The following is a 16,297-nucleotide window of genomic DNA, read 5'->3' as shown; positions in this document are numbered from 1 at the left end:
CTAGCATGGACCCCAACTTATATAGCATACCGGTGGCCCTAGTGTTGTAGATCCTAGTCGGCTACATCGGTGGAAGTAGAGTCCTCCACGGTTTTGGTATTCTTGTCTTGTACATCAAGCCTATCGAAATCCTATGTATAGAGCATCATGGGCCACCCTAAGAGGCCCAGGATAGCACCAACCTAGGAGTCCTCTGTTTGACCCACTGGGCCAAGAACCGACCTAGGGGTCCTCAGTTCGGTCCACGGTGCCAAGCACCGACATGGTGAGTTACCCATTGGCCATGACACCGTCAGTAGGCCCTGAACTGGTCTTCTACCTGGGTTATAGCTCGGCCAACACCAAACTACACACCATCTTTCAGTCTTGCTGAGCTTGAAAACTTGTTCTTTGAAGCTATACCCTAACATCATCCGCCTGCAACTGACCTCCCTGCAAGACTGCCTCCGAGGTGGCATGCACCACCTCGGTCTTGAATTGTCGATGAAGATATCCAAACTATGCCACCAAAACTTTCACGTGCAACTGGCCCCTGCGAGTCGAATTCCCGCTCAGTACTTACAAATTCTACCTCTCCGCCTAATCGGGCCGGTCTCGTCATCTGGTCCAACGGGACGTGTCAGACATGACCTGACGGTCAACATGGCGCGCGGGACTGTTGTTTGGGTCCACATATGCCACGCCCCATAAGTGTGTGCCTCGTCTCCCGGCCGCACATAACGCGAGTCCCCTTGATCCCTGTGCACTATGGACGTCGTCGTGGGGGGATCCGGCTTGCCTGCTCCCTCCCCGTGCTCCCATCTGTGCTCCTACTTCATCCTACGGTTGCCTGCTCCCTCCCCGTGCTCCCATACGCATGAATATCACGCGCACGCGGCCGGGATTGCCTGCCCTGGTCTGACACTCCCATTCCCCTAAATAATCGGAGTGGGGGAGGCCTATTACGCTCGCCTCACCCACTTCTTCTTCGTCCTCTTGCTACTGCTTTATGACCGGAGTGCTCTGCCGCTCCACCGTGTCATTGCACCACCACTCCAGCACAGCCCTGCAGCTCAACTGTGCTGCCATGGGATGCAAGTTGTGCAAGGGTGGGAAGCTGATTAACACCAGAAAGGAGGCTGCCACTGCCGCGTCATCATGGGGATATGCATCCATGTGATCGCTCCTATCCATTTCAATTGAGAATTCCTGTGGCTGGGACTGAGGCAGCTACTATGGAAGTACTAGAAAGAAAAGCAACGACTACACTGGGGGAGTCAAAGTCGAAAAGAGGATTCCTCGCTTCTTTCTCTCGTGCAAAACTAAGTGGCCCCCTGCATTTTTTTCTTTTTTTGGAAATCCTAATTATTCTTGATTATGTATTGAATGGGGGATGTTATTGGGTTTGATCAACTATACACTATGAAGGTGACATGTCATATGAATTTTACAAAATTAAGAGTCTCAATTTTGATCTCGCCCCAGGGCCCCTTATATCTGTAGACGCTCCTGATGCACAGTACGTTGTGTTATTCTTTGGGATAAAATACCACTAGTAGAGGGAATCACCGACTGAGTACTCACATGATGAGAGCTTGACATTGCCACTTCAAGAATCCAATGATCAGATTAGAAGGAGATTAATCAATGGGAGGTCCACAGAAGGACAACAGAGGACACGGCCCATCAAATTTAGTTTCCGTAATAGTATATTTTCAATACCTGGTACCGATCATCCGAAAGCCAAAAGGACGGCAGGTGGGAGTACAAAGGAATAGTACAATTTGTTGTTCTAACAGGAAGCTGGTTCGACTTCAGGCATGTGTTTGACGCCATGATGAGGTGAGTACGTCGAAGTAGCTAGCTAGCGATTCAGTCAGTTAGCTGCTGATGCCGCCACAGCGTCGACGGCAACACATGCTTCGGCATCCTCTGCTCACGGACAATGGGCCACATACAAAAGCTTCTTAATTGATATTGGACCCAATTGAAAGCAACGGATGGGATTTAGCAACTACATGTTCGTGCTTTTATTAGGTATACGTGAAGGTGGTCTACAAGAGCCTATTACTTTGTACAACCGCATACGTACGTGAGACCTTGGATATCTATCCAATTGAAAACAACGGATATTATCTAGCAACTACTTGTTCATGCCTTTATAAGACAGTGATATGATATATTATTTTGGTCCAAAAGGACGGCAGTTGATACTAAATATCATGATTAATGGCCATGAAATCAGTTTGAAGCTTCGTAGCTGGGCAACCGACAGCGATTTCAGTCTCTTTACTTCTATATTTATGACTGAATACTCTACTCTTTAATTTTTACGGTGACCAACACTATGATTTATTTTGTTACAATATCGATGTAGCCGCCATCAGTGTGGCCTATTACTAAAAAAAGAAGTCCATGTTTCAACCCTGAACTGTCAAAAATGTCTAACAATCTAGTTTGTTACGACTCTAAACTATCAAAACCAGTCAAGTTTCAACTTTGACCTCTCCTCAAACCGTTTTTTCGTTATTTGAGCATGTTTTTAGTTGACCGCCCATTTATAGCCACCACGTCATAATATAAAAGTGTCCAGAAATAAGGGATTTCTTTTTGTAAAAGTAACACTACCATGGTGAACATTCTAGGAAAGTTTGAACTTTTTTCTAAAATCTATTATATAATTAAAATGAAAGACAAACAGCCATCACGTTCGTCCACATTTGGTATATATGCACCAGCTGATTAGAAAATTAATGGCTAAGATTTAAAGTTTTTACGTAACATGCTAACGCATACGTAACAACATATTGGACCACCACGTTGCCAGGTGTATAAAAATATAAAAAGTACAAGCGACAGCCATCATGGACACCATTATTCATTTCAAATAATGGTATCAAATATACGGTAAATCGTGTTACTTATACTTAATTACTAGATGAAAACTATATGTTGATTGGAAAAGACATGCTTTTATGAGAGTAATGCGAAAGAGAGCTTCTAGTTTCTTTTTGAGGATCATGCATTGATATATGAATATATTGCTTCGAAAATATGGTGTACGTGATATGATGGGCGTAAATGCAACACATTACAGTAGAAAATCCAAGTAACTGCAATATGACCAATGTTATGGAAGTGAATAAGGAGAGAAAAAAATGTATATGAGAAAATGGTTAGATTTTAATTCTTTGAATTATGTAGAAGGATCTGAAAAGGTTCATCTCAACATGTTACTCCTTTGGTTTTTTATTACATAGAGACAATGAATTATCAAAGCCATCGATAAAATGTGTACAATTGAACATATCTACAATGACTATAAATATGGTAACGCTTTAGCTTGGACATCAAGGAATATTCCATTAATGGTTTGTTTTCATAGTATTGTTTTCGACAGGAAAAAGCGTGTATATATCAGAAACAATGTTCCAAGTGGAGTATCTGAGACAATCTCTATATTAGGAGTAATACATCTTTAGAATCTATGCACACAACTACGTGGGTCACACCGCTAGTTAGATCATAAAGTTCATGCAATATAAAAATTCACCCATTTTTTGTTCAAAATTGGACCAAAAGTGAAAGTGTACATTACAATTTAGAAAACTTTGGTAAATTCAATATTACCATGATGACCAGTATGGAAAAGTTTCAAACCTCATTGCCAAACGGATTAAATACAAGAGAAATACATATTCAACCCCCTTTTTTGTTAAAATTTGACCCCCAAGAAGTGTACATACAAATCTAAAAACTACCATGTTGATCATTCTTTGAAAGTTGAAACCCTTTTTGAATATAGATTAAAAAATACATATTCAACCCTTTTTTCATGAAAATTTGGTTAACAATGAGAGTGTGTAATTTTATTGAAAATATTCTACAAAATCAACACTACTATGGTGATCATTATGGGAAAGTTTAAACTTGTTTGCCACACGGATTAAAAAAATACAAGTATGATACATACTCTCCCCCTTTATTATCATCAAAAATAAAGTTTAACAATTTTCTAAATAGATTTAAAACTACAAGACAAATACATATTCAAGACCATCTTTGGTCAAAATTTGATCAAAAATGGAAGTGCCCTGTAATTTTTTTGAAAACTTCTTTAAACTCAACAGTACGATGTTCATCAATGTGGGGAAGGTTCAAATAAAATTGTCATATACATTAAAAAATACATGCCCAATACATATTCAACAAAATATTGGATGATTCCGCACCTGATTGTGTTTTCAGCTTGACCAGTTTTGATACTTCAAGATTGTAACTTAGATAGTTTGAAATTTTATTGTTGATTATTAGACATTTTGGTAGGTTAAAATAAGTACTGCACCCATTACTAAATTATAGGCTCTTACAGGTTAGATGTCTTGTCTCTCAATTTGCACACCTTTGGTGAGAACTTTGAGGCTAACAATCAATACAATAAATAAGCGAGCTGTACTCTACACCTTACTTGTCATCAATCCGTCAAAGTGCACCTGCTAGTAAGTACAACGAGGACGACGACATGACATGCTCTAACCATCATTGGTACGTTTACTTGATCATGTCATGACTTCTTTAATTTTTGTTGTTCTTTGAGCGATAGCTTGAGTCCTCTCTCCCAACAGCCGCATGTGACGTTGAAGTTGCTATATATATGGGTATGGTATTGTTATATGATTATGTTGCTAGTTAGATAATATAAAAAAAATGCTGTAGTTGAGATCATTCTCAAATATATTGCTGCTTTAAAAATAACTGTGCGCAAGGTCAGGTAATATGGAAAACGATGTTGTTTAGGTACTCGACATGCGTATTGATCATTTACACTTAAGCTTGCTCATTTTGCACGAAAATGCTATCTTATTGTTTAAAAGGGGCTAATATGACCACACTGATGGAAAACCATATAATGGTCCGTTGATTTTCACAATTAACTTAATCTAAACCTCATAGTTATCTTTCCTTAGACAATAAGAAATATACAACGCTTTTGCAATACTATGTAACATGTCCTGCCTAAGTAGGCGCATGCACGCTTTTGAAATATTAATGTAACATGTCATGATATAGTTTTATGTCAATAAATTCATACAAGAGCTGAACGTCTATCCAGGAGGAGTTCCGACTGCGGGTTTTTTGACATGACTGCGGGGGGTTGTTAATGTGTTGTACAAGTATTCAGATTGTAAGTAACTGTGTTGTACCATTCTCCCTAGTTTCTAGGATCTCTGGCGCCCCTCTCTTGGTCATGGCCTGCACGCCTACAATGATGGGAGCTGTTGTGGGGCCTCGCCATATATTGTAAATCTCTGTATCACTTCAATACAATAGCTAGTACAACGAGTGCAGCGTTTCGGTGCCCAGACCCATCTGCACCCGGTCAGAAAAAATCACAAAAAATTTAAAATTTTCAAAAAATTCCAATTTCTGTTAATATGGTAGAAAATTTGTTGCATGAAGTTCGCTCCAATTTTCAGATAATTTGGACATCTCAAAAGCTCTCAACAAAGAAGACAAATCAGGTCAGAATAGTGAATGAACAGTGAACTTTTTTACAGACTCTGAATTTGTTTTTTGCCGAGAGCTGCTCAGATGTCCAAATGCTTTGAAAATAGGAGCGACCCTCACGCATCAAATTATATCGCATGCAAAATTTTTGGATTATTTTGTATTTTTCTAGTATTTGTTTTGATTTTTTTTCCTCAACATGGGTGCAGGTGAGCCTGGCTCAGAAGTGGATTATCGAGTGCGCCATCTCTTTCCTCTAGCTATGTAGTCTTGGGTGCTCTTCTCTCCTGCCCACCAATATGTAAGCAACTATGGTATGTGTCCTGTAGTTACTTGGCAGGGTTTTCTGAGCGGTAGTAAGCTTATTCTGAGCTATGCCGAGGGCCCTGCAGTAGTCGGGTTTTTTTTTTTGCGTTGTACTCGGCTTGCACTGGGCTAACCCAATTACCAGAGAAATAACACTTGTCTTATGTTCAACCACTAGGCAACAATGTGTGTTTTTCCGGTAGTGCATTTCTTTTTTCAAAAGCATCACGTGCAGTTGCTGCACATCCACAGATTACGTGCAAGGGTGCTGGTGATAGTTACACATGCGCTCATGGCGTCGGACTAAGGGTGCTGGCGAGAAGGGGGATGACAGTAGGTTGTCGATCGACTTGTGTATAAATTTTGTATAAACTTGATATATGACAATACATGATACACCAATAGTTAGTACATAACTAAAGACCTTAAATACACCATTCATGTATAAGAAAGAAAACACCCAAAAGTCATTTCTTTTGACCCGAACAAGCAGCTGGTAAAATAGGGTGTCATTACTTATAATGGAGCATGCACTACCATTTTATCTCACCTGGCCTGGATGCATGTAGATTATCATCATCCACTAGATGAAGGTGTGAAAAAGACAAGTCTCAGGAGCTGTTGTTGCTGATGACGAGAACCTCATGTTGGTGATGTTTGGCCTGATAACATGCCCCAAAAACAACCCAAAACTTGTTTTGGATGCTTTTCTTCCATTTCCAATGCGTAAGCAACTACTACGTGTCACATCTGTGACTCTCATGGACGTCCCATAGCCATGTACGTCTATATACGGCCTGGTTGGCACGCCTAGAACAGGCTGGACGGCTGTGTCCATGTCACCCGGAGACGATGCCTTCGTCTTACCTTGGCATGCATGCAGCTCGTGAAGTTTTGGCAGCGGCAAGGCTGTGCGCTGGTTGATGAACCGTACGATGCTCTCCATGAGGATCTTGCTGGTCGCACGCAGTGGGTTGTACAGGTGGAAGCCATGGTCTTCTCCCTTTGATTCTATCAATGTCACCGCGTTTTCATCATCGGCCCATGAGCAGCAGTCGCGCATGCGAGCTGCCAGCCGACGCCCGCGGTCACGCAAGGTGTCCTTCTCGGCCACGGCCACCAGCACACGCCGGCATGTCAGCGAGGCGATCTCCTCGTCGACGGGGTTGACCAAGGGATCGTCGTTTCCCAGCCGGCCGGCCGTAATGAACGGCCAGAGCCTGTCGACGTCCTCGGGAGCAAACATGGCGATGCCGTCCCAGACTGCCTCGGAGCTGGACAGCCGCTCGACCCCCCAGAAGTATGGGTGCACGATGACCAGCCCTTCGATGTGGATGTGGCTGCCACCGCCACTGGCCGCACGCACCGCCGTGTTGTAGACAACATTCCCGCCGGCACTGTCGCCAACGAGGAACGTGCGCCCGAGGTCTGCGTAGTCTGACAGCCACGGATCAGAGAGGGACACCACCCACTGGAGCGCCGCCCATGCATCTTCATAGGCTGCAGGCACAGGATGCTCCGGCGCGAGACGGTACTCCACGGACACGACGAGCGCCCCGGCGCTGGCCGCCAGAGACCTGGTGTAGCTGTGGTAAGTGCGAGAGAACGCGCTCCCCGTGCAGAAGGATCCGCCGTGGACGTACATGAGGACGGGAAGCCTCTCGCCGCCGATCCCCGTAGCGGCGGCTGCAATGGAGGGAAGGAACAGGCGTGCGAACACGCCGGTGCTCTCGTCGACGACCACGTCCCTGGTCGCAACTCCACGGTTTGCTGCCGGGTCCTTGGACGCTGCCACGAATGGGCTGTGCAGTAAGCGCTCCACACGGCCGCCCTTGTATTCCCGTATGAATGGATACAGGTCGACGGTGATGCCCTCCTCGCCGTCATCCTTCTTGCTAAGTACCGGAGAACTCTTGCTTTCCTGCATATTGTGCTTGATTCAGCTTGCCAGCAGTGTTGTGTCGATTACTTTGGTGCGAAGCCTGCAGCTCTATTTGGTGCAGAGAGAGCCTTGATGCTCAGTGGTCAGGCAGCCGGTTTAATTCCCACAATTGACACGTGCTGCAAGGGCGCATTGGACGCTTTAAGAAAAAGGGTTTCCCCCGCTTTATATTATAAAGCAACGAACCAAGCATCCAACAAGTTAGTACATAGTGCAATCAAGTCAAAAAGCCGTGTTGGGGGCACAACAAGACAAGCCCCAAATAAAGCTAAAAAAGGCTAATCCGGCTCGGGAGGAGGAGGCGGAGGTGGTGGCGGTGGAGCAAAAGCCGAGGCCGAGGAACGGAGACCTGCAATGAAGTTGTTGATGACGTCTCGGTCCCGCTGACTGCTAAGCGGTCTCCAAAGCTGTAAGAAGCCACACATTTTGTAGATTGCATCAGTCACACGGCATGGAATCACACGTTCGATGACAAGTTTATTGGGCCAACACCATAACATCCAAGCGAGGGTACCCAGCGCCACCCAGATGGGTGGGCGCCTGGGACCGGGTAGTCTAAGGACCTCCTCAAACAGGTCCGGGAGGTTGTCGTGGCACCAGTTGCCACCAACCACCTCCCGGAAACAACTCCAAAGGAATTGAGCCACCGGCCATCGAAAGAAGATGTGTTTGCAGTTTTCCGGGACCAAACAGATGGGGCACAGAACGTTCCCAGGTCCGTTACATTTCTGGACCTCCGTACCCGAAGGTAGGCGCCGTCGTACCCATTGCCAAAGAAATATGCGGATCTTCAATGGGAGTTTGATTTCCCAAAGAACCGCTAGCTCTACTGGTCCCGGCGAAGGGACAATCGCCTGGTAAAGGGACCTAGTTGAGAACCGGCCACTAGGTTCTAGGTGCCACGAGAGCACATCGGGCTCAAGGGAGGGGGGGTGAAGGGCGATACACGAGAGCAATTCTTCCCATTGCTCGCGTTCCGTCGCCCCAAAGGTACGGAGGAAGGCAATGGCGCCCAAGTCGGTTAGAGCAGCGGCCACAGAGAGCTGTGGGTGGGCACAAATCGAGAATAAGGCGTGAAAACGCTCCGCAAAGGGCCGATTCCCAGCCTACCTATCCAGCCAAAACAGGGTACCGAATACGGAGCACACTTTAATGGAGGTCCCAATACGCAAGATCGGCATCAACCGGACCACCGTTTGCCAGAATTGGGAGCCTCCAGAGCGAGAGGCGAAGGCCAACGGTTGCCCGCGAAGCTATTTTGAGCGAATAATCTCCAACCACAAGCCTCCCTCGCAGGTCTGGATACGCCAGAGCCATTCGGAAAGGAGGGCTATGTTCATCCGCTTGGATGAGATGACCCCAAGGCCCCCTTGGTCCTTGGGCTTACAGATCTCAGACCACTTCACCATGTGGTACTTTTGTTTATTATTCTCTCCAGCCCAAAAAGAATCTGGAGAGGAGCTTGGTGACCTCCTTATGAAGGGATTCGTGTAGAGTATAGAATCCCATGAGGTACATCAAGAGGCTAATGAGGGAGGAATTCATAAAAATCACTCACGCGGCCTTGGACAACCATCTCCCCTGCCAAGGTTCGACCCTTGGTTGGAGTTTGGCAACTATTGGGCGAAAGTCTTTTTCCAGGAGCGACAGTGGAAGCTTTTCCACTCCCTCCCTCTCGAGCGGCTCGCGCGGGCGGCTCCGGAGACCAAAACCTAGCCCCGCGAGTGCCGCTCCTTGCGCTCGCTGGCCGCTGCTGCCGCCGGCGCCGGCGGTGGTGGCGGCACCTAGGCGGGCGAGTTCGGCGTGCCCCAACGGGCCTCCTTCGCACGGGGGAGTGGCATAGCGGGCGGCGTGGTGGATCTTACCGGTGCGGTCGTGGGCAGCGCACGATGAGGCGGAGCATGGCCGACGGCGTGGTGAGGTGGAGGTGTTGCACAGCGGTCCCCCTAGGTGCGCCTGGTGGACGTTGGAGGCAACAGATCTCTGCCGGATGGCTGCGAAAGTGGCGGCCGGGACATGCTGTGGTGGACAGGGTGCGCGGCTTGCCTCCTGCGGTCACCGGCGCCAGTGGTGGCGCCGTGGGATGGAGTGCTTGGCGCAGGTCGGATCTGAGCAGGGTGGCCGGGCCTGCGGCCCTCTGCGGGGAGGTCGATGTGGTGGAAATGCTCCCTGTTCGTGGGTTCCTGAGCCGCAGTCGTGGCATGGCTGCCGCCAGGAGTGGGCGTGTGCAGTTACTGCTGCGGTTCCGATGGCCTCTGGCTGTGTTGGTGTTGGGTGCTGCCTTGCTGGATTGGATCTTCATCAGTCGTGCAGGCGGTGGTTCATGGAGTGCGTGTACTTGGCCATGCAGGGCATCGGTGTTCTGCAAAATTAGTCACGATGTCGAGGTGCTGTGGCGGCAGCGATGTTACCCGTCACAGACATGTGGCCTCTTTCCTTGCAAGGGGTGGGAGGTGGGCGACGGATGAAAATCCCGCCCATCTTCGGTCGGTGCTGGCTATGACGGTGCCTGTGGATGTCGTTCCCCTGCTTGGAGGCGTCGCTATGGTGTGTCGGCATCTCCCCTCCTTCTTTGGTTTGTAGTCACCGGCGAAATCCTAGGTCTTGGACCTGTGATGGTGGCGTCTTGGTGTCGTTCCTCCATTGGGAGCATCATGGAAGGAGAGTTGGCCTGGAGGTTCGGTCATGTGGTTCTTCGGTGTGTGCCGCTGGTCCGAGTAGAGGATCTTGGGCGCTATCTATACCAATGTCAGTGAGTCCAAGACGGTGGCTTTCCCGGAACTTACGGAGTCCCACTACCCACCTGCCATCTCCTTTTCGGCATCAAGGGTGGTTGGTGCGTCTACAAGGGAAGTTTGGTCGAAGTTGTTGCTCTTCGTATTGGCCGGTGTTGGTCGAGACGCGGCTTTGATGCTCGGGTCTGACAAGCTCCTTTGCGTTGTTTTGTAATGTGTGTAGCGGCTTTTCTTCGGATTAGCTTGGATGTGGTGTTGTTCCTATACTTGTTGTTCGCAGCATGTTGTAGCTTCTTGTAATTGTCTTCTGCCTTTTATAAAAATATGGTACGCCATTGACGTACTCACAAAAAAGGACACATGATGCAAGAGTTTTGCTACATCCACAAAGAGTTAGTACGTGGGAAGGAGGCTTACAGGGTAAGGTTCCAATGTTTAATTGGGCTTAGCGTGGCAGCGGGCCCACACTGAAATTGTGTGTGGAGGGGGGGGGGTATATAGTACGATGGATGGAAGGTTTCGTATATTTAGGTAAAAGTTGGTACCATTTTCAGTGATGCAAAGGGTTTTTCCCACTTATTAGGACCATGATGATGGAATGCATGCACCCTGGGTTGGCTTTTTATGCATGTTCTTTTTTTCCTAGATTGCAAGGATTATATTGGTGGATCTGCATTGTTATAACTCGGTCCCATCATATAAACGGCGGGATTAACACTAGAATTTCTAGAGAATCTTATGAGTGTAAGTATAGGTAATTAAAAAGTTGCATAGATATGACAACAAGGTGTCAACAAGAGCTCCCTTCTTTACCTTACTGAACTTGAAAAAAATCCAAATTAATTAATAATAATATTCTCACATCTATTTATATATGAAAAGTAACTGATGGGTTACTTTTTTTTGATGGGTTACTTAGAAGCAAGAGATTAGTATAGAAAATTATATGTTCATTAGAAAATACAAGCCCTGGATCCGGTGGCTTTTCTAATATTATAATTATATAACCGTTAGATATGTGTAACATATTCCATAAAAAATGATATACGTAATATATATAACATTGTCCTAATCTACCATGAGTCGTGCCATACATTAGTTTTTTTTTTTACATGCTAACATGTCTCATCTGGTCTCTCTCAAAAAACTCAAACTCTCTTACCCCACGTCGATACATCAAACCCAGATTAGTTTATTTTATATATAATAAATTAGAGTCCACTACACATCAACCTCATACGCCCTACATTAGTTTCTCCTAGATTTTCTTTGTCCAATCTTTCCCAAAAAGAAATCTACCATCAAGTTCTCTTCCTGTGCCGCGCACGCCTCCGTTTTTCCTTTGCCGGTGGTACTGACATGTATTCCCATCAATTGCCGTACCCTTATCATAGCTCTGTCTATTGCTTGCACATCTGGTCGGACGTATTATGTACAAGGACAGCTGCCTACGAAACATGCTCTGAGCGGGAAGAAATCCCATGAGGGAAATCAAGTTTCGCATGTGTGTGCTTCCGGCTGGCAGGAAATCAATTAGCTTGCTAACTATAGCGTACAAGTACGTACATACGTGTACATATGTGCTAAGGATGAAAGAGTTAATTCATGTGTGAGACATGTCTACGTGCATGTCTGTTTTTGATCGGCGGCCAATCAATCATCTAGCTAGACCAAGCTGTTTCATATCCATATGTATTTTCGGCCAGCAATTAATTAGTCAGCTTCCTAATACGTACATACGGACGTGCTATAGTAGGCAGAGTTAATATACGAGTCAGGCCTGAGTTCTATGTATATGTGCGTTTTCGGCCGGCGGTAAATCAATCATCAAGCTAGCGTGGTTAGCCTTCCATAGGAACAATTAATCAGCTTTGTTGCTTTCTGTCTATGCTCATGTTGAGGCCAGTTCAATTTTTCCATCCATGGAGTGCCTTAGATGTGTGTCTTTGGACCCTTATGTTTCCTTATTAGATGGTGGAAAGAACGGGACACCGTCATCAGATATTTCTTGCTTTTACGATTTAGGTTCCTCTCCGCACATGTATGCTGAAACAATGACAATATGCAACTTATATTTTGCTTAAGTTCAACGGTTTAGACTTATCGGAATATAGTATGATCTTTCAGAATGCCAACATGTGAGTGTTTCCTAATACCTGTACATGCTGGCATCTTCATATAGTTCAAAATATCCTATGAGATTCATAATGCTTTGAAAGACATTGGAAATTCATTTAAAACTGAAATTCTATTATAATATGTCTACCTGTTGGCACCTCTGTATTCTAGAATGAGATTCTACAATGCTTTTGGATGACAGCATATAGAAACAACCATCACAAATTCTCTAGTGCGCCAATATGAAAAGCTCATGAGTTACCGATACAACACAAATCCATATATGTGTTTCCACAAAAATAATCTAAATGGCATATCTTGAGATAAGAATTAAGATGAGCATTCAAACACTGACAAAACAAGTAAAAATCTGATGGAGCCATACAAACTTAACAACTTTAGTGCCCCTGATTGTATTTCTGCTAGAACAATTGTTTTACCATAAGATCTCGTTGTGTAGAGGTTAAGGCCAGATGGATTATTGAAATGCATATCAATAAACATAATTTTTTATTTCTCTATATACAAAATTTGCAATATTAATTGTACACACATCGATAATTAATAAGTAAATGTGTAATTCTACATACTTCCTATGAAATTTACCTATGCCTACAAAAACAATAACAAAAACTTATTATGTGCTTGAAGAAAAAAAAATCTGAAAATACAACAACATGCTAGAGAGACCAAAAAAATAAATAAACATTAATTGCGCAATGGATTCAATAATGAAGAAATATACTTAATATGCATAACATGTACGTACATGATTCATGTGAAACATATATATTCAAATTACAACCGGAGAAGCGAATATATCTAAGACGAAGTTATGCTGACGAAAAAGAATCATTTTGTAAATGTCACCAGATTTGGCCCCAATTTTTCTTTAGGCAAAAGAGAACATATTCTTAACATAGAGACCTAATATATTGACTATGTAAATTACATTTTTTAAATCGTAGCACGCGCATCGAGCGGGCCACTATACTAGTTAATAGTAAAAAACAACAGCTGCCATGCAGGGCGAAGCTTTTACTGTATTGAACGGAGACAAAAAATTATCGACGTCCTGCATCCAAGTTTATTAGCCACCTCATATTTTGGTCAAATTTTGACCACCTATATAACAAACTATGATTTATATATGCTACAAGAAAGTATATCATTGGAGAGGTATTCAAAAGCTGATTCCCATAATATATATTTTTACATATAAATTAAATTTTATTTGTTATATTTATGTCAAAGTTTGACACAAATACAAGGAACTGACAGCGAAAATGAGACACTACTCGCTACTCGGCCACACTGATGGGGCGCACCGTCCACTGTCTAGTAACAAAAAATAAATAAGAATCAATAGAGTAAGAGTCCTAAAAGCCTTCCGAGTGTGGCAAGTAGGTCATAAATGTTTGAAATCATTCGATGCGGGTCCTAAATATTTGTAAGTAATTTACCGCGGGTCCTAAAAGTATTCCAAGCGTGTGAAGTAGGTTCTAAAAGTTTGATATCATTCACCACGGGTCCTAAATGTTTGTAAGTAGTATATCATGGGTCGTAAAAGTATTCCAAGTGTATCAAGTAGGTCCTAATAGTCATGGCTAAAATAAATATATAGGACCCGCGTGAACGATTTCAAACTTTTAGGACCTACTTGATACACTTGAAATACTTTAGGACCTCCAGTGTATTTTACTCAATTAATAAATCACATCATTGTGTCTGTCAACACAAATCTACAATAATTGGAATGAACGCCGGTAGCTGAGCCCAAGCATTCAGGGATATCAGGGATATTAATTATGACATGTAGTATCATCTGCCGTCCTTTTATGGTTACAAGAATAGTAGATATCATATCATTTCTTATAAAGACACGAACATGTAGTTGCCAAACCAGATCCGTTGCTTCAAGTGTGATAGATGACCAAGGGGTCTAGCGCCGGCCAGGATTTTGACGACGGCGGAGGTAGACTATCAAGTACTGAGAGCGGACGGGGCAGGAGTCTATCAAGCTAGCAGCGTAGGTCCTTGTGTGCATGTGCATGTGGATTGTCGTGTACTCCTGTGGCAGCATGACCGACTAACTCAACCACTATCTAGCTCGCCACTTCGATGAACTCAGGTCATCATGGTGTCAAAGTCTGTCGAAGCTGGAGCTGTTACAACTTAGAACAAACAACTGCAACACCGTTCCTTTTTAATATCATCTGCCGTCCTTTTGGTTGTTTGATGATCGATAGGTACGGAGCATTGACAAGATATCATTATGCCAATTAATTTTGATGTTATCAATTGGTAGTGTCAAAATCTCAACCAATGTTATCAATTGGCGACTCGACTATATTCACACTGTTAGTTTAGATTCAGTAGATACTACTCCCTCCCTCAAACGGGTGTATCTAGCATAAAATTAGTGCTAGATACATCCATTTGAGAGACAAACTTGGGACAAACTTTTTCAGGCGAAGGGAGTAATATACATTTATTTTTCGGAAAAAAGAACAGAGCCATTTGTTTAATATATAAATAACAGTTCATCATCTGATCATAATAACTGCCGCACATGGCTGCCCCAAGGGCAAAAAAAACGTAGGAAAATGAGTCTCATGCAACACAAATCCTACTAGTAGTCCAGCAACCAAATAGGTTGAACAAATCCTACCAGTACCTTTTTTATGTACAGTTTCCATACAAGCTTTTACTGGGGGAGAGTGAATAAAATTGCAGGTTGATACAACTCATGTTTTCGATATTTTGACCCTCGTCAGGATGCGAGACGACTTCTTGCCAAAGCGTTCCCCTGGGTGGATGCCGTGTTTTCAGATGTCTGTCTGGTATTTGAACTCCGTGATCTGCCTCTGCACAGGATTCTAGCGCCGGCCAGGATTTCGACGACGGTGGAGGAGATGCTGAAGGCCTGAAACTGAACGTGTCCGGTGGCTATCGAAGGTGTGGCAGCACGATTGACTAACTGAACTACTATCTAGCTTGCTACATCCATGTACTCACGTCATCATGGCGTCAAACTCTTTCGAAGCAGGAGTAATTAGAACTTAGTACAAACAACTACAACACCGTGCATTTGTAATAGCATCTACCTTCCTTTTGGTTGTATGATGATCGATCGGCACGGACCATTGCCAAGATATCATTATGCCGACTAATTTTTAATGTCTACTATCATCCGCCGCCCTTTTGGGGCGACCAACATTAATCTCCGCCTAATCTTATCATCATATACGCAGATGGCAGTGTCAAAATCTCTACCAATGGTATCAATTGGAGACTCGACTATATTCAAACTACTATTTTAGATTCCGTAGATACCATTATAAAATTATTTTTTGAAAAGACCCTAAAAGGTTTGGGAGGAGGCCGGAAGACTTACGGAGAGCCACGACCTCACCGGACGCGCACCCTGAGCTCGTGACTCCCACATATCTCTGTTTGACCTAATTCCACCTCTATAAATTCGTAAATACTTCCAAAACCAACAAGGAAACACCGGAAACACTTTTTCCGCTGCCGCAAACTTCTTTTCTTCTGCGGTCCCATCTGAAGGCCTTTTTCCGGTATTTTGCTGGAGAGGGAATCAATCACGGAGGGCTTCTACATCATTCTTACTACCTTCCGATGATGTGTGAGTAGTTCACCACAGACATACGGGTTCATAGCTAGTAACTAGATGTCTTCTTCTCTG

The 16,297-nt window shown here is 44.3% G+C and overlaps 1 protein-coding gene across 1 annotated transcript; it reads right to left on the bottom strand.

The window, feature by feature from the left end:
- Nucleotides 1-6,280: 6,280 nt before the first annotated feature.
- LOC123039946 (probable carboxylesterase 5) lies at nucleotides 6,281-7,808 on the bottom strand. The gene has a single exon (XM_044462922.1). The coding sequence runs from the start codon at nucleotides 7,718-7,720 to the stop codon at nucleotides 6,377-6,379; it is 1,344 nt and encodes a 447-aa protein (XP_044318857.1). The 5' UTR covers nucleotides 7,721-7,808; the 3' UTR covers nucleotides 6,281-6,376.
- Nucleotides 7,809-16,297: the final 8,489 nt, after the last annotated feature.

The sequence above is a fragment of the Triticum aestivum genome, chromosome 2B (genome assembly GCF_018294505.1).
Source record: "Triticum aestivum cultivar Chinese Spring chromosome 2B, IWGSC CS RefSeq v2.1, whole genome shotgun sequence".
Lineage (NCBI taxonomy): Eukaryota > Viridiplantae > Streptophyta > Magnoliopsida > Poales > Poaceae > Triticum > Triticum aestivum.
This window is presented reverse-complemented; position numbering and strand designations above follow the sequence as displayed.